At 37.8% G+C, this 24,031-nt stretch overlaps 1 protein-coding gene across 2 annotated transcripts in view; it reads right to left on the bottom strand.

Moving 5' to 3' along the window:
- Nucleotides 1-1,059: 1,059 nt before the first annotated feature.
- The window catches only part of AIDA (axin interactor, dorsalization associated), a 42,623-nt gene continuing 19,651 nt past the window's right edge, over nucleotides 1,060-24,031 (bottom strand). The window contains exons 5-10 of one of the 2 annotated variants that reach the window (XM_067729696.1): nucleotides 22,297-22,360; nucleotides 21,950-22,056; nucleotides 7,065-7,187; nucleotides 4,966-5,088; nucleotides 3,038-3,155; nucleotides 1,060-2,925 (exon numbers count right to left, since the gene is read on the bottom strand). In XM_067729696.1, coding sequence (XP_067585797.1) covers nucleotides 2,829-2,925; nucleotides 3,038-3,155; nucleotides 4,966-5,088; nucleotides 7,065-7,187; nucleotides 21,950-22,056; nucleotides 22,297-22,360 — 632 coding nt within the window. In that variant the 3' untranslated portion in view covers nucleotides 1,060-2,828. The remainder of the gene's footprint in view (nucleotides 2,926-3,037; nucleotides 3,156-4,965; nucleotides 5,089-7,064; nucleotides 7,188-21,949; nucleotides 22,057-22,296; nucleotides 22,361-24,031) is intronic. The other variant, XM_067729697.1, reaches the window with a different exon arrangement.

Genomic DNA, 24,031 nt, shown 5'->3' with positions numbered 1-24,031 from the left:
ATAAAGCAAATGCTTCACTGTGAAACAAAATTTTTTCTTTATACTAAACTAAAAGATGCCACTTTAGAAAGATACGGACCGTTGAAAGAAGACAACGCTTCCAAAGTTCATAACGAATACATAAGGAGTTTTTCAGGAAAAGAGAATTCCATCTCTGTGTCCTGTTTATTATCAAGAATAGAAGAAATTTAAGAGGAAAACTCCATAGTTAACAGCATAGGTTATTTTTAACCATGTAAAATAAAAAGATTAAGTCACAAATACAGCTTTTGAGTATATCAATCTCTTTAGGACGTGAAATAATAGTGAAGTTAAGATAAATTTTTTAAATAGTATTTAAATATAGATTACACCAGTTAGGAAGATAATATAGTAGCAAAGGTAAATTAAATCTATTTCAACATCAAATCCTGGAGTCTTTTTCTTTTTCTTTTTTAACCTCTAAAGCCTTTTTGGTGTTTATTCTGCGTTTCATATCGAGTTGTAGAGAACTGCCACCTGTGGCTTAGCCGAGCGGCCCCAGACTTGCCGTCCCTGCCGCCTCTCAGAGCCCTCTGTTTGCACCCCTTCGGCAGCCCAGCCCAGGCAAGCTGCCAATTTGGAGAGGGTGTGGGGGGCATCACCCTGAGTCACATCAGCCCCAACTGGCTTGAAAATTACGTCTGTTTCAGAAGTCATCTCCAGCTAACTGACTGTCTTTCTGGGCTTAGTTGCTAAAGTCATCTCAGTTACGGAGCAGCAGCGTTTCAGCCTGGAAGTCTGCTGTGGTTGTGGTTACTATTCAATGGCTGATCTTTTCATCGAAAAGTAAATAATTTGTTGGATGTGGAGTATTCTGCGTCTACTGCTTCGAGACAGTCGCTCGTTTTGTTATTTCATTCAGGTATGAATTACAAAGCTAAGCTAATCAGCCGTGTTCGATTTAAGCTTCTTTAACACTGATGAAAGGCATTTGTAGTTCATCTAAACCATACTTTTGTGAATGACAGCAGATGTGACAAACTATCACCTTGATAATACATGTCTTATGGTCTATGAGAAAAAAGAAAGAACAATGTATCAGTTTTGCTACATTTTAATGGTAGGTTTTTTAAGGGATTATTTTTAGGTCTTGTCAGCAACATCAAACAAAAGGTACTGAGTACTCCACAGGGTACAGAGCGCTGCCAAGCACCTCAGAAAATGTACGTGACATGGAGAACGTGTGGTTCTTGCCCCCTGAGGAGCTTACAGTCTGGGGCGGGCAGGGCACGGGGCTGACAACTCACAGTCTAAGAGTTGAGTGAACAACAAAGTAATTTATTAAGGCAAATTCCTCATCCCCTCAAGCTACTGTGGATGGAATCATCTGGAATTGAACTAATCAAGAGGGAAGCAAGACTAAATTGGGTTGAGAATTCTTCAGGCTCATATAGTTTTTTAACATCCATCATAGTAAACAGAACTGACCTAACAGACAACTGAAAGTGGAGACTAGATCTCTTGAAGTGCAAGGGCTAGAACTTAATTGTGGTTACTTATTTTAAAAAGCAAACATACTGAACGGTATTGACTAGGCTTATTACACGAGTTTAAAAGTAGGCCAAGTACTGGCACTGCGTTCCCCTCATGCTAGCATTGGTCATTTAAAATAGTGAATATTAAATATGTGGGCTCCACACCTAACCCAGAGAATGCCCACCCCAAATCTTAAATGTTCTGTGTATCAAATATCCACCTTGTGTGTTCTATGAAAGTTTTATTTATGCCCCATTATTAAGTCAAAAGAATGTAAATAGTCAAATTATAAAAAGCTAATGACCTGCAATATTTCCATATGGATGAATGTCAGTATATCTACATAGGAAATAAATGGCAATCCTATCTACCTATATAAAAAAAAAATAGAATATCTCCAGATTTGCATACTCATCACTACAAGAAGAGGTATGCAGGTTTTAAGGTTTCACAATCAGTTGTCAGAAAAACAGCAGTTATTCCTGCGGTATCTTGTTAGCATCTGACTCAAATTATTTTTAGATTACACGATTTAGAAGACATAAACCCACCAAGAATTTGTAATTATTCTGAGATGGTTCCATCACTAACCCCAGAATCACTATCAGAAAGAGTAACGATGTGATGTAGAAAAAAGCTAATCAACATGACTAAAAATATGCTCACTTTCAGAAAAACGATCCGGTCATCTGGAAAAATCACAGCTACCACCTGCGAACACGCCCATACGGGATACTGATTTGGCCAAGGCACACTATTTCTAAGCAGGAGAACCATGAGATCAGGGTGAATCAAGGCCGTCTCTGAGGAGCAGCCTATAAATTTCCAGACTGACCTTGGGCAGCATAATTGGTCCAATTCCTCTCAAAGCAGTCTCATACTGTCCTACCCACATCAAACCAAAGTTTGACATTAACTCAAAAAACCGAAGAGCATATTGGAGCAGAAGTGGACAGGTGTGTAAACTCTAGCACACTCTTATTGCTGTATTAAGTGTGAAGGTGAGCACATTCCACCCACAACAGTGTCGTTCCAGGAAGCAGGGCAGGAATAGTGGCAAATTAGAAAAGAGGCTATTCATTGCACAATTAATAGAAAAGTGAAAATGTTTTAAGATCTACAATTAAGCCTGTATCCAAAGGAGTCTTCTCCATCAGTGACGTGCTGGACTTTGAATTCTGTGCTACAGCTGTGTAATGGACTCACTCTGGCCTGCTGGCCTGGGTACGGCTTGCTTCCTGCCTGTTGAAGGGCGAATGTGCTACACAGAGCTAGGATGGTTTCTACTGAGTGGTAAGATTCACAGAAGTTCCAGGGTATTCATGTCAGGATCATTCCTTGTGCAAAGTTTGATGCAGATGAAGATAAAGTGGTTTCTTGGTCAATAACTGCAATTTCTTTCTTTTAAAGTCAGTGGGTTTCTTGTATCTGTAACCACAATAGAAAAACCATTGATAACTGATCTATTCCAAGGTGACATATTAAGAAGAGAGAGCAGTCACCGTTAAATTAGTACTAATTCTGAACGTGCATCACTTACAGTTCTATTACAATTGGCCCAGGTTTAATTTCGTCCATCTCCATGAAAGCAAAACACTTGGTGCTGGTAAACCTTTTTTTAGGCTTGTAGTGTTTGAATTCAAAGAAAATAGCTGCACCTAAGGAATTAAGGCAAAGCAGATTAGCCACAGACAGCACATTTCTAGTGTCAATAAATTTTCTTTGATCACCAGAAGCCTATGAACAAGCAACAGTTGTCATAATTTCACAAAGTAACCTCTGTCAAACAATCTCTCTGATGATACGACTGACTATGGCTGTCACCCCAAAACTCATCTGGACCTGAATAGAGGGACATGTCTCCGTATCATCCTATTCTACAGAGTAGAGCAAAACTTCTCGAGCCAGAATGACTCAAGAATGTAAATAAGTTCATCCACAGGTAGAATTATAAAATATTAAGAATAGAAAATACTAAATACTACCAAAAAACCCCCACAGAAGATACTTGTTAAGTATTAACATTACTCATAGAAACGCATTAAGTAGAAAAGGCATGTAAAAGAGTTCATCAAAAAATCCAAACTTAAATAGTTTCTCGAAACAAAAACTCAAAAATTCAGTTTTTTGGAGTTTGGAGTCTGAACAACAGCTGGTTCAGTTTTTAAATGTTAACTGCTTCCTAATACCTTTCTCAGTGTCCAAAGCCCTGTTTTGTTTTTCCTGGAATGACATGTGCTTGTGTGAAGACAGCGCTGAGCAAGACAAGGGCTTAGAGAGCACGCCTATCCCACCCCTCCCCCCAGTGAACAAATGGTGATGAAACATGTAGATAGTTTTCTCTCCCCAAAGCCCAACAGATAAGCTCTCTCCCCCTCCCCACAGAGAAAAGCTAAAAACAGAATAATAAATCGCCTCCTCTGTGTAGCCAAGAACAATTAATTTCTAAAGGCAACGAAAGAGACGGAAGGACGTCAGGGTCTCCCTGTTATCTAGCTCCTTATTAACAAAGGCTTAACCAGAGCGGTGCTGGATCTTGCTTTGCTTTTAAAGATAACTAACATACATCTAATACTTTCACTGATGACAAAACTCACAAGTGACCAGAAGTTTAACAATGTTCAGAAATGTGTGCGCAGCCCTGGCACCTGGGTCCAAACGGAGCGCTTCACATGTCAAGGAAGGAAAGAAAAGCCAATCACTTAGGAGACAAAGGGATGTGCGTGAGGGAGAGATGGGCGTATTTATTTATTTATTTGCCGAGCCGCGTGGCTTGCGGGATCTTAGTTCCCCGACCAGGGATTGAATCCGGACCCCAGCAATGAAAGTACCAAGTCCTAAGCACTGGACCGCCAGGGAATTCCAGAGATGGGCATATTTAGCTTCTGCTACCAACACACACGAAAGGATTACAATTGTTAGGTTACCGGTGACCTCGGTCCCCAGGTGTATGACCCTGCCATGTCCACAAAAGAGTAGCTTCTCTTCTCCCTTCCACGGCAATAACAGAGGCATTTTATTATTTAAAAACCTCATAGATCTTTAAGATAGCAGATCACATTTCTTAGTCTCTTCAGCTATGGAACCCATCTCCTTGTCATCGTGATTGTGTCTGAGGTCTGAATAAATGTGAAAATAAAGTCACATTTGAAAACAGCATTAAAGTCCAAATATGATACCATCATTTTAAGGAAGTTAAAAAAATTTTATTACTCATCTGCATCATCTGTAGATAATATATTTCCTGCATTGCTGGTATGCACAGCTCTATACTTCATGGCATTTATAAGAAAGGACAAAATGTAAAATGAGAATAGCCTAGGAAGATTAACTTAAATGCTTATAAACATAAAGTATACTCATTAGCATTAGTCTCAGTTAAAATGACAGTCACTGTACATAACAGATTCAAAGCTGGAGAATAAAGAGTCACATTCTGAATATAGTTCTACTTTTAGCATCACAAACCTTTGGTTAATTTTTCAACATGCTTCTGGAGCTCAATGTCCACATTAAAATGAACATACGTATCTTCTTTTCTTGAAGCCACGGGAGTATCCTGCACAGGAGTTAAATCTATGCCATTCAGATCTAGAGAGGAAAAAACAGTTTCTGCTTCGAGCCTTCAAATACAAAGACGTAAAAACTGCAAAGGGTTGTGTTTCCTGAAGAGGCAAAAGCCGAGAGGAGATTCTGAGGCCAATAAAGACCCATGTCTGGGGTGAGCAGGTACCTGAAGGCGGCTGGTTTCCAGGGTCATGTGCAGGGCACGGAGTAGAGAGGGTGGGAGACCCCCATGGATAGGAGGAGGAAGCCGCCTTACACATCACAAAATTGGATCCTTCCTAGTTAAGAGGTGTCTTCTGATGACACAGGCCAGTATAGTTTTGTGAATTACATTTGGGGACGTAATATACCACAGTGGTGCTCCTACCCGTTTCCCAACCTTGATCGCGTGCATGACACGGAAAGGCCTATAAATCTAACATTATCAGAATTCCCCTGCTGTATTCAAGTCAGAGGACCAAACAATGGACACGACAGCTGCCAAGGAAACCTTTCCACGAATGAACACTTCTTACATATATTACTTAAATTCTGGTTCCATTTGCTGTAACATAAGCTGATTTACAATAACCAGATGGCACACTATGCATGGTATACTGTTGTAATCTCTGGAGCCAGGAATCATCCAGTTTAATCTAATTCAACACAGACTCATTTAATGACTACTCAGTGTTCATGTATTATTCAACAGACCCATCTTAGGGACCTTAAAGCAAGAGAGTATGTTTGATTACTTCAGTTCCTAAAGATATTTAAATAAAACATGTTTCAGTTCAACCATATGCAAAGGTAACATAATATCTACATTTCATTACATTTTTTCGTATTTTACAGTGTTCGCTCCTGAATGAGAGATGTAGTTTTGTGTAGGGCGTAAATACTTTCCAGTAGACCATGGATTTGAGAACCAGTAACATCAGAAGTTAAAGTATCACAGCATTAGTGCTATGGATCACGGTCTCTCCATGTTAAAACTTTTGCCTGTGGCCAAAATCCTTTTTCTTTTATTTGGTACTAATGAACCCATGGGTCTGAATATTTCCATGATCGGTAAAAGTTCCCTCCATTTAATTTCAGCCCATACCTGTTTGATTTGTCTCAAACTGCAGGTTTATTAACTGTAGACTGGATTAACTGTGCAGTTATTTCTGAATAATAGCATGACAACTTCATCTTCAATCACCCAATAATTACTTTTAAAAGACTGCTGAGTGCTTTACAAATAAAGTGCTGTATAAAATGCTTGGCAACGACAAAACAGTTCAATCACTGTGGCTTCCCTCTTAAACCAATGACCAAAAAAGTTGTTTTCAAGGAAAAAAATGGTTTGCCATTGGATAGAAAAAAACAAATCCTAAGAGTAATCATGCTTAATAATGACGGTAACATAGTTAAGTATAAGAAATACATCACTCGTCTAATGTCCCGCAGGATTATGTTCAGGGCACGGATGTTTATGGACGCGTCCTGTTTCCCTGTCTCCACTCATGACTAATTGAAGGCCTGATTCTCATCCACCTCTGCACAGCTGTCCTATGTACAAACCTCTCTTGGACAGGAACGAGAGGACCTGAAGCGGAGGCGTGGGAAAACAGAAGAACACTGGGCTTTGCAAAGAAAACCACACACCCTTGGAAGGTGGGGGACATTTTTTAAACCTGTTTTCTGAAGGATGCATCTGCTGTTAAAGACAGTGTGTCTGTCTAGTCAGCACCCTTGACAGAATTTTAAGAATAAAAAGATATACACAAAGAAAAAGCTAAAAGCAAATATGAGTGTAAGTTATGGATAGGGAAGTATTTTTAGTAAATCTCTCAGAAATATTTGGTGAGGGAATGATGACCACCTCTTCCCAGGGATTTCGCCTCACTGTAAAATCAACTAAAATAAGTTGTCACAGATATAAAACATCCCCTCCCTCTCCCCACCAAAAAAGTTCCAAATGAGAAGCAACATTATAAAATTCCCCAGAGGGAAGATAGATATACATAGTTATTTACCTTTTACACTAACTGTGATATAGGGATCAATGCATTGCCCAGCATCTTTCAGGCCAATTTTCTCAATTCTGATAGTGAGTAATGTCATTCCTGGTTCTGATGGCAACCTTGGTAATAAAGTACCTGGCAACGGAGAAATAGCAATAAAAATGAGCTCCACCAATAATTTCAAAGTAAATATTTTAACAACATAGAGAAGATATAGCTTTGCTCTTAACTGGCTTAGTAACTAGCCAGGCATCATTTTGGTTTCCAAAACGTACAGACACTTGATGTTATTCTTCTCAGACAAATGCTTAATTAGACACAAGATACATCTACACCTCCATACTTCATATTCAACACTAAAGCATAAATTACTAACTCAAGTTTGTTAAAATTCCAATCCAGGAAGCCCAATTACAAATTACCACATAATTGAGAATGTACATAATATATATGCTTCACATTTACTCCTATATAATATACTCCATATCTCAACATGAAGTGGTAGAACAAGGACACAAAAAGCTTTATAAACATTTGTTATGTATTTCTAAAGTTTGAAAAATTTAATACCAGAATCAATAAATCTTTCAGCTACTATTAATCTTTCAGGAAATAATATTTATATATTTAATTGAATAACTTTACAGTGTAATTTCCCACTCCTTTCTTCATCCTATTCTGTATGCTCTATCCTCTCAGAAATCGGTCCTACTGAGAATGCCACATAAAACCACAAAAGTAATTGTATGTTTGAAATCTTTTCCATAGATCAATTAAATTTTTTAAAACTGAAAAACCACCCAGAACCACACAAGAGCATTCCCCACCAAGAAAATGACGTGAAAAAAGAAATCGACTCTAGTTTGTTCATTTATTTCAAATAATTGATGAAGAACAGATGCAAACAAAAGTTTATTTTAATTTAATATGTATACAGTACCACAACTTACAGAATCTAACATTTATAAAGGACTTTGGTTGACACTCTTCAAGTTTCTATCCAACAATGTGTTATTCTACTTTTAATGAAGTATTTGAAGTACATGAATCAATCAACTTACCATGTTCAAAATATATTATCAATACATTTAACTGACTGCAATGTGCTAGAGGGAATTTCAGGGGGCAATGAAAATGTTCTCAAATTGGATCACACTGATAGATGCACAACACTATAGATTTATCAAAAGTCACTGAATTGTACACTTAGAATGAGTGAATTTTATGACCTGAAAATTACTATAGAAATCCAAGAGTCTTAACTGGTGATACCTGTTAAAATTTTTTTTTGACTAATGACAAGGTAGAAGTATAAAAAGCAGAAAAACCAAAATGGGACATTCAAAGCAGTATTTAATACTGTTTCAAAATTATACTTTTTCACATGAAATATTTTGCCATATTTCAACACATTTTCAATTTTCACAAGTTTTCTTACATTAAAGATAAAAGGTCTTTACTGCACCCACTGTCTATTCTTTAAAAAAAATTTAAATTGCGAATCTAACACATATTCAGAAAAGCAAATAAAACGAGTGTACAGCTTAATGAAATGCCGGAAAGCAAGCATCCAAGTAACCACCAATGAGGTCAAAAAATAAAGCATGACCTCAGGAGTCCCCTTCTATCCCCACCCAATGCTCTTCTGAATTCCTCCTCACTACCCTGGCTTTTAAAATCACTACTAAAAAGCAACCCTGTATAATTGTTTTGTCTGCTTTTGAACTTGAGATTTATCCAATTGTTGTCAGTTTCTGTAATTTGTTCATTTTTATGATTTTCCAGAATTAGTATAATATAGAGGTTGTACAAATACACCAGTTTTTGTATGCATTCTTCTGTTGACAGGCATTTGAGTTGCTTCAAGTTTTTGGAAATTGTTAACAAAGCTGCTGCAAACATTCTTGGATGCATGCTCTGCTCCACCTATGCACACATTCCCCAAGGGAGGACTTACTGAGTCACATGATATACCACCTTCATGTTTGCTATGTAATTACAAACTATTTTCCAAAGTGGTCGTGTCAGTTTCTGCTCCTAGTACAATCTCCATTGTTCCACATCCTCACTAGCACTTGGGAGTTGTCAGGTTCTTCTTTTTGGCCAATTTAGGTGTAGAGAAATACCAATCTAGTCTTAAGCTCATTTTGCCAATGATTAATGAGTTGAGCACCTTTTCATTTAAAAATAAGCATTTGTATTTCCCTTTTCCTAAAGTACCTATTCAATTATTTTGCCCACTTTACTACTGAAATGGTCACCTTTTAAAAATATATACTATTTATTTATTTATTTTGGTTGCGCTGGGTCTTAGTTGCAACATGCAGAATTCTTAGTTGTGGCATGCATGCAGGATCTAGTTCCCTGACCAGGGATCAAACCCGGGCCCCCTGAATTGGGAGCATGGAGTTTCACCCACTGGACCACCAGGGAAGTCCCTGAAATGTTCACCTTTTTCTTAGTGATTTGTAGGAGTCCTCTAATATTTTGACATAAGCTTTTTGTTGGATACATGTTTTACAAATAATTTATCAGTGGCTTTCCTTTTTTAAAAAAAATCTGTATAGTGAAGGGTAACATATTAAAATGTGTACAAATTCTAGGCACAGCTTAATGAATTTTCACAAAGTGAACACACCTGTGTGACTAGCACCATATCCAGGAAAGAAAGATATTACCAGCATACTAGGAGCTTGACTTGTGCCCCCAAATCACTCTCTCCCAAGAGATAACAGCTATTCTTGACTTTTAATACCAAGATCAGTCTTTGCATGTTTAGAATGCCTTTTCTGTTTATGGTGTCTTCTGATTATGGTAAATTCTTAATGTTAACGTATTCAAATTTCTCAATCTCTAAATTCCTTTAGAGTCAGTGCTTTCTGTGTCCTATTCAAGAAATCTTTCCCCACTCCAAGGTCATGAAGGTATTCTTGTAAGAGCTTGTTTGTTTTGCCATTCACACTTCATTCTATAATCCATACAGAATTAATTTTTGGCTATGGTGTGTGGTAGGAGCCCAATCCCATTCTAATCCACATGGACACTCAATTGTCCCAGCACTACTTACTTAATAGACTGTCATCTCACCCATGTATCTGCAGTGGCATTTTGATCATAAATCAAGTGTGGGTCTCTTTCCGGGCTCCCCATTCTCTCATTGGACTATTTCTTACCCTTGCACCACTACCGTAAGTGTCTTACTATAATTTTACAAAAAGTCTTGACATTCGGTAAAGCAAATTCTCCCGCCTTGACATTATTCTTCAAGAGTCTTAACTACTTTTAGCCCTTTGCATTTCCATGTAAATTATAACACAACAGCTGTCAAGTTCTTAAAAAAAAAAAAAAAAAAAACACAAAACATCAAATAACAAAAACACTGTTGGGACTGCAGTGAAGTTCAGATCAATTTTAGAAACAGTCACATCTTTACAAATTGCTTCTTCCAACCCATGAACTGGAATATATTTCTCCATTTATTTAAGACTTCTTAATTTCTCTCAATAAAGTTTTACTGCTTTCTTCACATGGGTCTTATACTTCTCATTGGATTTATTAAACTATATTGATATTTTCTGATATTATCAGAAATGTTATTTCATTTTCTAAGCAACTGTTGATCGTTTATAAAGATAAAATCAATTCTTTTTTGGTACATAATTTTTAAAAAATCAAGGTACAATTCACATACAACATTATATTAGTTTCAAGTATACAACATAATGATTTGATATTTGTATATTGCAAAATGATCACAATAGGCCTATAGAATCAATTCTTATGTACAGATTTTACATCCAGGAACCATGCTAAACTCTCTTACTATCTTTTTTTTCTTTTAATTTTTATTTACTTTTGGCTGCATTGGGTCTTCGTTGCTGTGCGCAGACTTTCTCTAGTTGTGGCGAGCGGGGGCTACTCTTCGTTGCAGTGCACGGGCTTCTCATTGCAGTGGCTTCGCTTGTTGCAGAGCACAGGCTCTAGGCGTGCGGGCTTCAGTAGTTGTGGCTCGCGGGCTCTAGAGTGCAGGCTCAATAGTTGTGGCCCACAGGCTTGGTTGCTCTGCGGCATGTGGGATCTTCCCGGACCAGGGCTCAAACCCGTGTCCCCTGAATTGGCAGGTGGATTCTTAACCACTGGACTACCAGGAAGCCCCTCTCTTACTATTTCTAATTATTTACCTATAGGCGCTTTTGCATGTTCTACACACATATTCATAAAATCTACAAATAATTTTTATCTTTTACTTCTGTTTTTGGTCCTAGTGCACTGATGAAAAGAGGACATAGTAGGCACTATGTCTTGTTATTGATCTGAAAAGGAATGCTTCAAGTATGATTTTGGCTCAAAGCATCCCTTAGAGAACACCCAGAGAACTGTTCTGTTCTCAGTCTGCTAGAATTTTAAAAAATCACGAAGAGATTTAGAATTTAAACCTTTCTGCATCTATTCAGAGGATTATGAGATTTTCCTCCTTAATCTGCTAATGTGAATTGCCTTGACATATTTTACTTATTGAACAATATGTTCTGAAAAATCATCAGTTCATGGAGATTTTCCTGATTATTATCTATAGTATTCTACAGTATTATTCAGCTAACCTACATATGGCAGTTAGGTTGTTTCTAATATTTTATTATTACAGATTACACCATAATAAACAACCTGGCGCATATGCAAATATTTTCTTCATATTCTTAGAGGTGTATCTTGAGAATAAATTCCTAGAAGTGAGATTGCTGGGCCTAAGAGTAAATGTGTACTTCTGAGGTTATTGTTAAATATTGCTGAATTCCCCTCCAAAGGGACTGTACTATTTTGTATTCCTACCAGTGATGAATGAGCATCTGTCACAGCCTAAGCAACAGTAGTTTTAATTTGCATGTCTCTTATTATAAGTTGAGTATCTTTTCATATGTTTAAGGGCTATTTGTACATCTTTGTGTGTCTGTATGTACGTGTGTACTGTCTGTTCATGTCTTTTGCCCAGTCTTTTAATGTGCTTGTTGGTTTTTGTTGTTGCAACTTAAAATTTTTATTTATATATTAAGGATGTTAGCCCCTTGTCTTTTTTACTTTGACTATGGCTTTCTTTCTTTGACAGTCAAAAGGTAATTTCTTATCCAATATTCAAAGTCAATGATATGAGACTATGTTTTTCCCAAGTGAACATTAAAACTGGTTTCTACCTTTGGATGAATCAGTTCATAATCTATAACTGTCTAGCTCTTTTAGTTGAAATGAATGAATGGGATGACATTTCTTTCCTCATTACCAACAAACCTTTTTGCCTCAGACTACACTAAAATCTAATCTAACCACTAAATATATTTCTAACAATTCAATATAAAGGCAGTGATTTCAAGCTGCAAGTTAATTTATTCAGCTTCATTATTCTATAATTCAAGGTAGTATGAAAACATTCCATCATGAAGGTTCAGTTTCACCCTCATTACACCTATTAAAGAGCATCTGCAAGCTGACAATAAAATGAAGACGACAAATGATTTAAAAAGGTGAATATTCAAGGTATTTCATGATGGTTTCCAACGTGCTCTCTCCCTGTATGACCAACTCCTACACACTCGGAGTCTCAGTTCAGGCTAGATTCCCTGTGCTGAACTCCCTTAGCCTTCTTTTTTTTGCTTATCCATAACACACTGTGCACATCTCTAACCATAATTATGTACTGTTGGCTTTGTCTTGTTGACTACATAGTAAGCTTCTTGAAAGACAAATCTGGGTAACCACTCATTTTTTTTATTATTTGGCATTAGTAATAAACAGATCCTTTTTGAGTTAATGTATTGTTGAATAAATAAATGAATTTCACAGCTCTAAAGGTTATATTATGTTCTAGTAAACAAATGGCTAGATAATATATATATTATATATGTATCGATGCACTGTCTTATATGACATGTGCGTGAAAGAAGATAAAATACTAGCATAATACCATACCACCTGCAGCTCCTGGGTTAGATGAGAAAGGTAGCATGTTTATGTACCAAAGGTAAAACCATATGATAATCAGAAATCAAAGCACTACATTAAAAGAAGATTTCTAAATGAACAATTAAAATATTCAACTATATAAAGTAACAGGAGAACAAGCAACTACACTTGTAAAACTTGAAGACTATAATCAGGATAAGAAAAGAAATGATCATACATGATCTGGTATAGACTAAGCTTTTCCAGCTAGAATAATTTGCTATTAAATCTAGAGCAAGGATCAAAAATAACAAATGTTCTTCTATGTGGTAGCACTGCATAAACAACAGATAATCAATGCTTACAGAACACTTAACTACGTGCCAGGCAATGTTCTAACTTTATATGTGTCAACTCATTTAATCCTCACAATAATTCTATGATATAGGTGTTAATGTCAGTCCCATTTAGTTAGCAGAAGGTGAAAACTGGGGCACAGAAAAGTTAGGTAACTTGTCCATTATCACACAGCAGTCTGACCCTAGAGTCCATGCTTCTAACTGCCATGTCCCATTTGCCACTTTTGTAATTTAATTGTCCACAAAGCCTAAAAAGGACCTGCAGGATAATCTGCGTCTCAAGGTCCTTAACGTAAGTCCCCTTGCCATGTAACATACATGCTCACAGGCTCTGGGGATTGGAATATGGATGTCTTCGGGGAGCCATACAGGTAACTGCCTAAACCAGGATTTCTCAACCAGGTTTCCGCAGAATCCTAGGGGTGTGCTGGAGCTATGGCTAGGAGCTCCACAAAAGACAGTGATTAAGAAGGAATAAACGCCACCTGAACTTTGTGCACTGAGCAATGCGTGTTCACTGTGAGGGCCAGAGACTGGGCAGTCCCTACAGCAACTCTATTATTGGTCTTTGAGTCTCATATGGCAATGGGCAGTAGGACCACGTTCATCTGGTTGGATCCATTTTTAGTTTTTCATGCGAGAAAGGGGCAGCCACTGGCAGCTGGTAAGCTCTACAGCGCATGGAGGAAGGCCGCCTGGTGCTGTCAGCCTCTTCTGATTTACCTGCCCTACCTCCCCAGTGTACCACCAACTGGAGCAAACATGTCCTACTGCTGTCAAAGAAAACTGGGGGGAATTATTTGATTCAATGTGGCTTCTGAAGAAGAGGTACAAGCTAGGAGAGGAGGATTCCAAACCTAAGCCTACAGATGATTCTGATAAGGTAACAAAAACGAATCACAAGCTCCAGGGTCATTTTACTGCACTAGGGCAATAGGGGACACACCAAAGTCCACCTTGATGATGAAAACTATTTATCAATATGTTGTATTTGGACCAGTAATCCAAGTTGTCCTATTCCATAGTGCATCAACTGTAGAAGACAATTTATGAACGCAGCTATGGCTCCACAAACATAAAAAACATCACTTAACTACAAATCACAACCATTGACAAGGTGCTAATATTTTGAGGTTCTAATAGCCATTTAAAATAAACAGAGTAAAGGGAACCTTCTTACACTGTTGGTGGGAATGTAAATTGATACAGCCACTATGGAGAACAGTATGGAGATTCCTTAAAAAACTAAAAATAAAACTACCATACGACCCAGCAATCCCACTACTGGGCATATACCCTGAGAAAACCATAATTCAAAAAGAGTCATGTACCAAAATATTCACTGCAGCTCTATTTACAATAGCCAGGAGATGGAAGCAACCTAATGTCCATCATCGGATGAATGGATAAAGAAGACGTGGCACATATATACAATGGAATATTACTCAGCCATAAAAAGAAATGAAATTGAGTTATTTGTAGTGAGGTGGATGGACCTAGAGTCTGTCATACAGAGTGAAGTAAGTCAGAAAGAGAAAAACAAATACCATATGCTAACACATATATATGGTATCTAAAAAAAAAATGGTTCTGAAGAACCTAGGGGCAGAAGCAGAGGAGCAGCTGCAGTCCTCGTCCTTCACCTACAACTCCTCTGTTCCAAGGGAAGCTGATAACACTGCAGAACCTACCGTAAGGAGGATCTCCTCACATGGACTGGTTGGTTCTCTGTAATGGGGCCAAGACACTCTGGAAGAGAGAGATTTCGGAGAACCAGACTAGGAATGGACCACCAGCCCAGAGACCAGGAGTCTGCGTGTTAAGTCCACAGAAGAAAACAGAGGTTACATGGAAACTGAAGTCAATGAAATCCTTTAAGACCCTGTCCTCACATGATTTTTCTTCCTGGTCTATAATGAAAAATGGCATGATGGTCTTTGTTCCAAAACAGTAGTATATCATCACCTAGACAAGACTCCTAAAGAGGCAATGACTTTTTGGATAATTACTGAGAATTATCTCTTTTGAAAACCCTGTGATTTGAGTTTGCTTATTAAGTAACTTTATTTGCTTGACGTTTTATGTGATATTGTACAGATGTTCCCACGGGTGTTGGTTCTAAAATAAGAGGTGAGTTGGTCCTTATTTTGCCTTAGTGCTTCAGAAATTAAACATCACTAACAAGGAGTATATTAATTTTTTATCCACACTTACAGCAGAGTTCAGTCAGGTGTCCAAAATGTAGACTAAGCAATATCATACATATGTGATAATACATATAATCTTGTTAGTTTTCATTGCTTTAAATTTGTAATACTTGTAACTAAACTCACAGATCTAGTACTATTGACACAGATTCTCTGTCATCCAAATTTCTTTCTTTTTTTTAATTAATTAATTTATTTAGGCTGTACCGGGTCTCAGTTGTGGCATGTGGGCTTCTTAGTTGCAGCATACGGGTTTCCTAGTTGCGGCATGCAAACTCTTAGTTGCAGCATGCATGCACGATCTAGTTCCCCAACCAGGGATCAAACCCAGGCCCCCTGCATTGGGAGCACGGAGTCTTACCCACTGGACCACCAGGGAAATCCCTGTCATCCAATATTTTTTAAGTGCACATTTCTTTGTGCTGCTAAAGCATGATAAAAGAAAAAGGACATACATGATAATACTTTGCATTTAAGTAGCATTTTTTTTTCTTTCAAGAAAAATACTTTAGTTATTCTGGGATAATTTTAAACACGATTTAAGATAATGATATTGTTCAAACCAGCCACAGTATTTGGTAGATAGGTAACATATTAAATGTGTCTTCAAATTCTGGCAATAGATAATCTTTGCAACTGACATTGTGGGTAGATAAAAAGTTATGGAGGGACCATTTATTTGTTTTGAAATACTGAGTTCAATTTGGAGGTAGAAATTGTGGTAAAACATTAAAATACACATACAAGTTCTCCTAGTAAGTAATTTATTGTCTAGCAGTTGAGGAAAATGGGTTCCTCTAAGCTTTCACGAAAAAGAGTTTGAAAAACTGTTAAGATGTTTGTTCGTGTTTAAAACTGCTTTAAAAGTTTGAAAAAAATCTTAGGGGCCATTATCATTTAAATAATATTGTATCTAGGTCTATGAAATTAAAATTATAGCTGATTGAAGTTGTTTGCGTACATAAAGAGTATATCAGTGTCACTATCACATTTTGGAAAAAAAATTAATAAACACACATCCACAAAGTCTAGGAGTCAGTGGGCATGTGCTTCATGTAGAAATGCTAGGTTAAAAAGGGCAATCCATCATTCCCTACAGCAAGCAAGGGAGAGTTCCCCACAGGTGTCTGAGTTGCAAGGTTGAATTGCCAGAGTACTTTCAAGAAAGAGGAGGCCAGATGTTGCCGGGTGCTTTGAAGATGAGGGCTGCAGGAGGTAGCATACTTAACAGACATTTCATATGAACCAGTCTCTGCAAAGCTCTAAAGAAAACCCTTTAACTTCAAGTGACAGGATTCTTGGATTTAAAAGAAAAAGAATTAACTTTAAAAGGAAATCCTGAAATATTTCCACGACTGCTTGGGCTTGAGAGAGAGAGAAAAAATATAAATAAGTCTTACATCTTATTAAAAACCAGCCTGGAGAACAAGAGAACAAAATCAAAGAGTATTTTCCTTCCCTTTACATACTAATAAATGCCTGGATGAGGAACACTTTCTCTGATTCCTCTGCACAGCCTGAGAACTTGAGACTTTGGGAGAAGAAAAAGAACTTGGCGAGCTGTGGTCTAACCGTACCCTTGAGATGAGATTCACCGCTGTGCTCCTAGGCATGCTCTGGATTTCCGTGAAGGAAGGATGCCCTGATAGTCATAAGAAAGCAATGAACATTTTGCTGCAATTTTCAACTTCTTATATGTGTGAGCAAGAAAAAACTTCATTTCAGCTGAAAATGAAATTCATGTTTGCTTATTTCTCAAGTTCAACTCAGAACTGAGTACTTGTGCAGGAAAACCCAAGCACAGGTTTCACGCTGAAGAGGTAAATTTCATTCTTTATTTTCAGTTTCAAAAATAAACATGTTTTATGCATATTTAAGCCTATATAAGAGCTCAAAACACCAACACATTTGTATAATTTTGAACCTGCTAAGCCTATGTTTGAGTTTAATCACGTCATTCAGTAAAAAAATGTTTTTTTAAATCTTGAAAATTGTGTCTTGGCTATTTTTTTATTCATATTTCTTGGGCTTATGATTTTAAGAGCTTTATATTCAGCAATGTCAATACATTTTTAGGCCATAAAAAACACGTTATAAATTTATATCCTTGATTTAAATGAAATCTACCAAGCCTATCTTTAGAAGAATTAAATCCTACTTTGGCTTAATCCAATTATTTAACAAAAATTTATGATGTTTGCCGTATGAGTTTTTTAAATTTTGAAGAGGAAAAAGATTAATATCAAAAAAGGTAAGATAATATCTACCTCTCCCCCTCCCCCCATTAAAGGCTGGCTAAAAAGGCGCTTTCGGTTTTAAATGGGAAAAAACGATTCTGGGTCCTACCACATCTGCACACCATACCTTATTCCTCATCAGCCCCACAGTGGTGCTGGTTACAGACCTGTAGGCGTTTGTCAGCACGCATAAACCTGCACACTAAAAAGGGTGAATGTTGTATATGTAAGTGACACCTCAATAAACGTGACTTTCAAAAAAAGTCACAACAAACTTACAATTCAGTAACTTATATAAAAACAAAGATAATAAATTAAAAGTCACAACAATTCCCAGAACTATCTTGCCACCAAATGCAAACACAGCCTAGGCATAACTAAAATCTTGGATTCTCTCAGAATAACAAGGAAAATAAAACGTTTCCTGCTTTACAGTTAAGTTAAAGGTTAAATGTCATCTTGTTATTTTGATGATGTCAATGAATACAATTTTACGAGTCATTTTTTAATGACACCTATAGGTCGTGGACAATAATGACCCCAAACTAAAAACAGCTAATTAAACTACATGTACTCGTTCAAAAAAGAAATTCAGAGAATAGAAGGGTTCAGTAAGCCTTCTGTACCTCTGAAATGAAATATCACAATGCTATATCAGTTTACAAAAATCTATTCAGTTTGGGCTTACTCTTACATAGCAAATGGATTTAATTTATGGCAGAAGTTTCTTTTCAACTCAGCAACCTGAACCTCATAAAAACCTTGATCTGTATATTTCATGGCTTACATCATCTGCTTTAAAGATCTTGTTTGCTACAGAAGTACAGCAAGTGAGCAAACAACCAAGTCAGATAGAAATTTATAGTACTGGAAGCTACGGCAATGATAATATGTGGTTTGCAAAGGGAATAACAACTATTCAGTTAGTAAAACAGCGAGATAATTTCTCTCACCATCTCAGCAATTTTGAAATTTCCTACATATATGACAAAAACAAGAAAAATACATCTCTCTTTTCATAAAGCAAGGTACATTAGGAATAATGCCCTATACCAAAGAAACATTATTAACAATAAGAGCTACCATCTACAGTAATTGTCTCAATAATCCTATAGTGTACGTATTGTTATCTCCATTGAAAGATGATGATGATGAGAATAATCACCTCACTAATATTCAGCATGTGACAGGTACTGTGCTAAAAGCTTTATAAGCTGTACCTTGTTTAGTCTTCACAGGAACCTTATGAGTAGGCATGATTATCATCCCATTTTATAAATAAAGAAATTGAGGTTAAACTGGTTTAAGAATAGGTGCAACTAGTAATGGACAGAGATTAGACTCAAGCCCAGTGTCTGTTGGTTCAAGTCTATGTTGCTCCAACTCCATAATGCCTCCTCCCCAAGGGGCATTATAAACACTGGAATATCACTATTATTACTGTAGTACTTTATTGCACTTCACAGATATCTCATTTTTTACAAATTGAACATCTGTGGTAACCCTGTGTCAAGCAAGCAAGCCAGACTACTGGCGCCATTTTTCTGACAGCATTTGTTCACTTTGTGTCTCTTTTGTCACACTTGGATAATTCTTGCAATATTTCAAACTTTTTCATTACTGTTACAGTGATCTATGATCAGTGATCTTTGATGTTACCACTGGAACCACAGATGTGGTGGAAATAGCAAGAGAACTAGAATTAGAAGTGGAGCCAGAAGATGTGACTGAATTGCTGCCATCTCATAAAACTTTAACAGATGAGGAATTGCTTCGTACAGATGAGCAAAGAAAGTGGTTTCTTGAGATGGAATCTACTCCTGGTGAAGATGCTGTGAAGATTGTTAAAATGGCAACAAAAAATTTAGACCATTACATAGACTTAGTTGATAGACAGTGGCAAGGTTTGAGAGACTTGACTCCAATTTTGAGAGAAGTTCTACTATGGGTGAAGTGCCATTAAATAGCACTGCATGCTAGAGAGAAACTGTGAAAGGAAGAGTCAACCTAGGTGGCAAACTTCACTGTGCTCTAATTTTAAGAAGGTGCCACAGCTGCCCCAACCTTCTGCGACCACCACCCTGATCAGTCAGAGCCAACGTTAGACAAAACTCTCCACCAGCAAGAAGGTTACAACTAGCTGAAGGTTCAGATGAGGGCTAGCATTTTTTTAACAATAAAGTTTTTTTCTTTTTTTAATATTTGTTTATTTATTTATTTCTGGCTGTGTTGGGTCTTGGCTGTGGCACACGGGCTCCTCTCTAGTTGTGAAGCGTGGTTTCCAGAGCGTGCAGGCTCAGTAGTTGCAGTGTGTGGGCTCCAGAGCGTGTGGGCTATGTAGTTGCAGCACATGAGCTCTCTAGTTGTGGCACATGGGCTCAGTAGTTGCAGCGCGTGGGCTTAGCTGCCCCACGGCATGTGGGATCTTAGTTCCCTGACCAGGGATCGAACCCGAGTCCCCTGCGCTGGAAGGCAGTTTCTTAACCACTGGACCACCAAGGAAGTCCCAGCAATAAAGTATTTTTTTAATTAAAGTATGTACCTTGTTTTTTTAGACATAATGCTATCACACACTTAACAGACTATACAGTGTACACGTAACTTTTATATGTACTGGGAAACCAATACATCTGTGTGACTTGCTTTCTTGCAATACTCACTTTATTGCGGTGGTCTGGAACCAAACCTGCAGCATCTCCAAGGTCTGCCTGTACTTTTATTACCAAGAAAGTTATCAGGATAATACATAAATTGTATCTAGCTGTATTTTAAAGCTTCTGGCGTCTATTTTAAAATACATCACAATATATCAGCATAGTACACTAAAGTGAACTATTATAGTTTACCAGAAATGAAAACTGTGTCCTGTATAAGAACAGAACAGAGTAAAACAGTAATCGGGAGAGGCAAGAAATTTATCCAGGGTGGCTGCCTAGGTTACTGACAGAGAGGGAAGATCTTCTGTAAACAAAAAAGCCTTGCCATACGTTATTTGCTTTCCTAAAACAAGATGGGAAGAAAAGGGCATTTGCTTTGTATTCATTCTCCCTGGGTCCAGTTTTTTTTTTTTTTTTAAATAAATTTATTTATTTATTTTTGGCTGTGTTGGGTCTTTGTTTCTGTGCAAGGGCTTTCTCTAGTTGCGGCGAGCGGGGGCCACTCTTCATCGTGGTGTGCGGGCCTCTCACTATCGCGGCCTCTCTTGTTGCGGAGCACAGGTTCCAGACGCGCAGGCTCAGTAGTTGTGGCTCATGGGCCCAGTTGCTCCGCAGCATGTGGGATCTTCCCAGACCAGGGCTCGAACCCGTGTCCCCTGCAGTGGCAGGCGGATTCTCAACCACTGCGCCACCAGGAGAGCCCCTGGGTCCAGTTTTAATGACCACAATTTGATTAATTAAAGAAGTACTTACAAAAGTGTACAGAAAAGAGTTAACATAGCAGGTCTGAGATTGTTACTCTTAGAAAGGCCTGAGTACAAGGTAGACCCCTGACTAGAGTCTGGGAATCTGGATTTTGGGAGGGTTCCTACTATCCCCTGATAAGAATAGTCACTGTGCCTAAGTTATTTTTACAAACAACATGGTTTATGCTGAATTATCTGCTTTCCTTCTAGGAGTCTGGAATTTTGGTCAGTGCTAGGCAGAGGGTGTCTATGTGATCAGCTGCCAGTAACAGCTCTGGGCATGGAGTCTCTAATGTGCATCCTGCTTCCCTAGTGGACACTTCACGTGTGTCATTACAATCTGTCACTAGAGGAATCAAGCACAAGCTATGTGACTCCACTGCAAAAGGACTCTTGGAAGCTTGCACCTGGTTTCCTCCAGACTTTGCTCATGCACCTTTTCCCTTTGCTGACTTTGTTTTTGTATTCTTTCTCTGGAATAAATCACAGCTGTGAGTACAATCACATGCTGAGTCCTGTGAGTCCTCCTACTGAATCTCCAAACGCAAAGGTGGTCTTTGGAACCCCAAAACAGATAGTAAGATACTTTCAGACTATACTTATAAAACAGCTACTGCCCAAAACACGACCATTTGCTTAAGATTGGCATGAACCCTGGAGAGGTTTTACTCTCTACTAGCAAATACCAAAATAAGTTCCAAACACCTTGACCTTGTATTGAGTTAAGTAATGTATATTTTTAACAAGTGATACTCACCGGGAACTCTAGCAGGAAAGGCATCAGGAGACCCTGCTCCAGCACCACCCTCTTCTTCATCTTCTTCAAATTCCAAATTCTCTTCTTCACCAGGTGCTAAAATTCTTCTACATGCAAAAGGACAGAGAAAAGAGTGAGCTACAAAACTAAATATACTAGAGAAGCCTCATAGCTACTCATTTCCTAGGTAAGATGTTGATATAAAAAATGCTGACATAAAATGTTAATGTTACTACTAATGATATCAGTATACCAACATTGATATAAAACATCCAGAATCTCTGAAAAACAGGTATAAAATAAGATGATAGAATAAGAAGACAAATATTGGTGCTTATTTATTTTACCTTAAGGGGACAGGCTGAACATCAAATGGGAATTCTTTATTATATGTAAGAATATTCTTTAGGACTAGAATAAAAAGAGAAAGACGTATGAATTATCTCATGAATCAAAATAAACAATTTTATTGTCAATGACTGATTTTTAGTCAATTTTACTATGCCTATTAATACTTTTTTAAAAATTCCCAATCTTATCATCATCCAGAGCCATAAACCATTGACTATCTTAGCAAAATGAAAATATCCGTACTCCAAGTACCAGTAATTTCAGAGTATTGTTAGACCTCCAAGGAGAGTTACTTCTAGAGTCTCAGAGTCCTTATGGAAAATGAACCCCAAAATAGTTCTATGTACAAAGTCCTAGGTGAGACATGGGGCACCAGAGAAGAGAGTAACTCCTCCCTGGAGTATTTAAATTAAAAGATTGGTGTCAAAGATGACCAATGAGAGGGACATGAGCATATCTTATTCTATGTCCTGATGAAACTTCCCCTCAACTCCATAAAACTGGTAAAGTTTATAGTAGTGAGGTTATAATTCTCATACGTATTTTACCATAGTTTATTACAAATGTGTAATATATACATACATATATGTGCATATATTCTTACATACACACACACACAAACACAAAGAGGGATTTATCCTCAAGAGAAGTCTTCAAACAACATGGTACCACCTCCTGTATTATGGTTGTGGTCAATGACTATATCCTGGCATGTAAACTTAAAGAGAGGTGCTATATGTAACTTAGTGCTTCATATCTGGTCTTATGGATTCCCAGTAACTACCTGCAACTATATGAAGGTGAAGTAATAGCATTAATTGGGCAACCCAAAATATTTCTATGATTTTATACTCAACTTATTCAGTCTCTCTAAGTTTGGAGTCCTGCAGTTGAGAGCTAAAATAGGTATGGATGTTGTCATCCCCAAAAAGGAAATCCCTGTGTACAGGTTGCAATTATATGCCTTACTCCAATCGGAGTTGGATGTGTTTATCAGACTTCTTCTAACATAGGCACTCCTACTAAGCCCTTCGGGGAGAGAAGTCTGAGACTTGGGTCTAGATTCTCACTCATTCTTATTCTCGCTCCCTCTCCAACTCTTACCCTCATTCTTCCTCTCTTTTTCTTATCCTCAACAAACGTGCACTGAGTGCTAAAGATATGGCAGTGATAGAGACAGAGGGTTCTTGCCCTCATATGTGGATCTTAGACCCTAGTCAGGAAAAGCAGACAATAATAAGGCAACAAATAAACAAGATAATGTTAAGACTGCAATTAGTGTAATGAAGGACACAGAGGATGCTTGTGTACATGGAATAGAGGGATAACTTCAGCTGAGGTGAACAGGGCAGGCCTCTCAAACCTGAATTACTAGAAGACATCTGAGCCATGAGCTGGATGAGAGGAAATGTCCACAAGCAGCTCTGGGGCTGGGGCTCTCCAAGAATTAGAGAACAAGCTAGAGCAACAACAAAGGCTCTGGGGCAGGAGCTTGTTCAAGGAGTAGAATGGACTGTAGAGCTAAAGTCTGATAAGCAAGGGGGAAGTAGCAAAAGCTCTGAAATCAGATCTTAGCCCTACAAGGATGTTAATGACTTGAGCATTCACATAACTACTCTGAATCTCCGTTTCCCCAGTTCTATCCTTCCCAGACTGCTGAGAAAATTAAATTAAATAACACAGTATATGACATTGCATGGGAACATTTAAAGTACCATAAAAGTATAAGTC

The sequence above is a fragment of the Pseudorca crassidens genome, chromosome 2 (assembly GCF_039906515.1).
Source record: "Pseudorca crassidens isolate mPseCra1 chromosome 2, mPseCra1.hap1, whole genome shotgun sequence".
Taxonomy (NCBI): domain Eukaryota; kingdom Metazoa; phylum Chordata; class Mammalia; order Artiodactyla; family Delphinidae; genus Pseudorca; species Pseudorca crassidens.
Note: the sequence above shows the minus strand (reverse complement) of the source record. Positions and strands in the feature narration are given on the sequence as shown.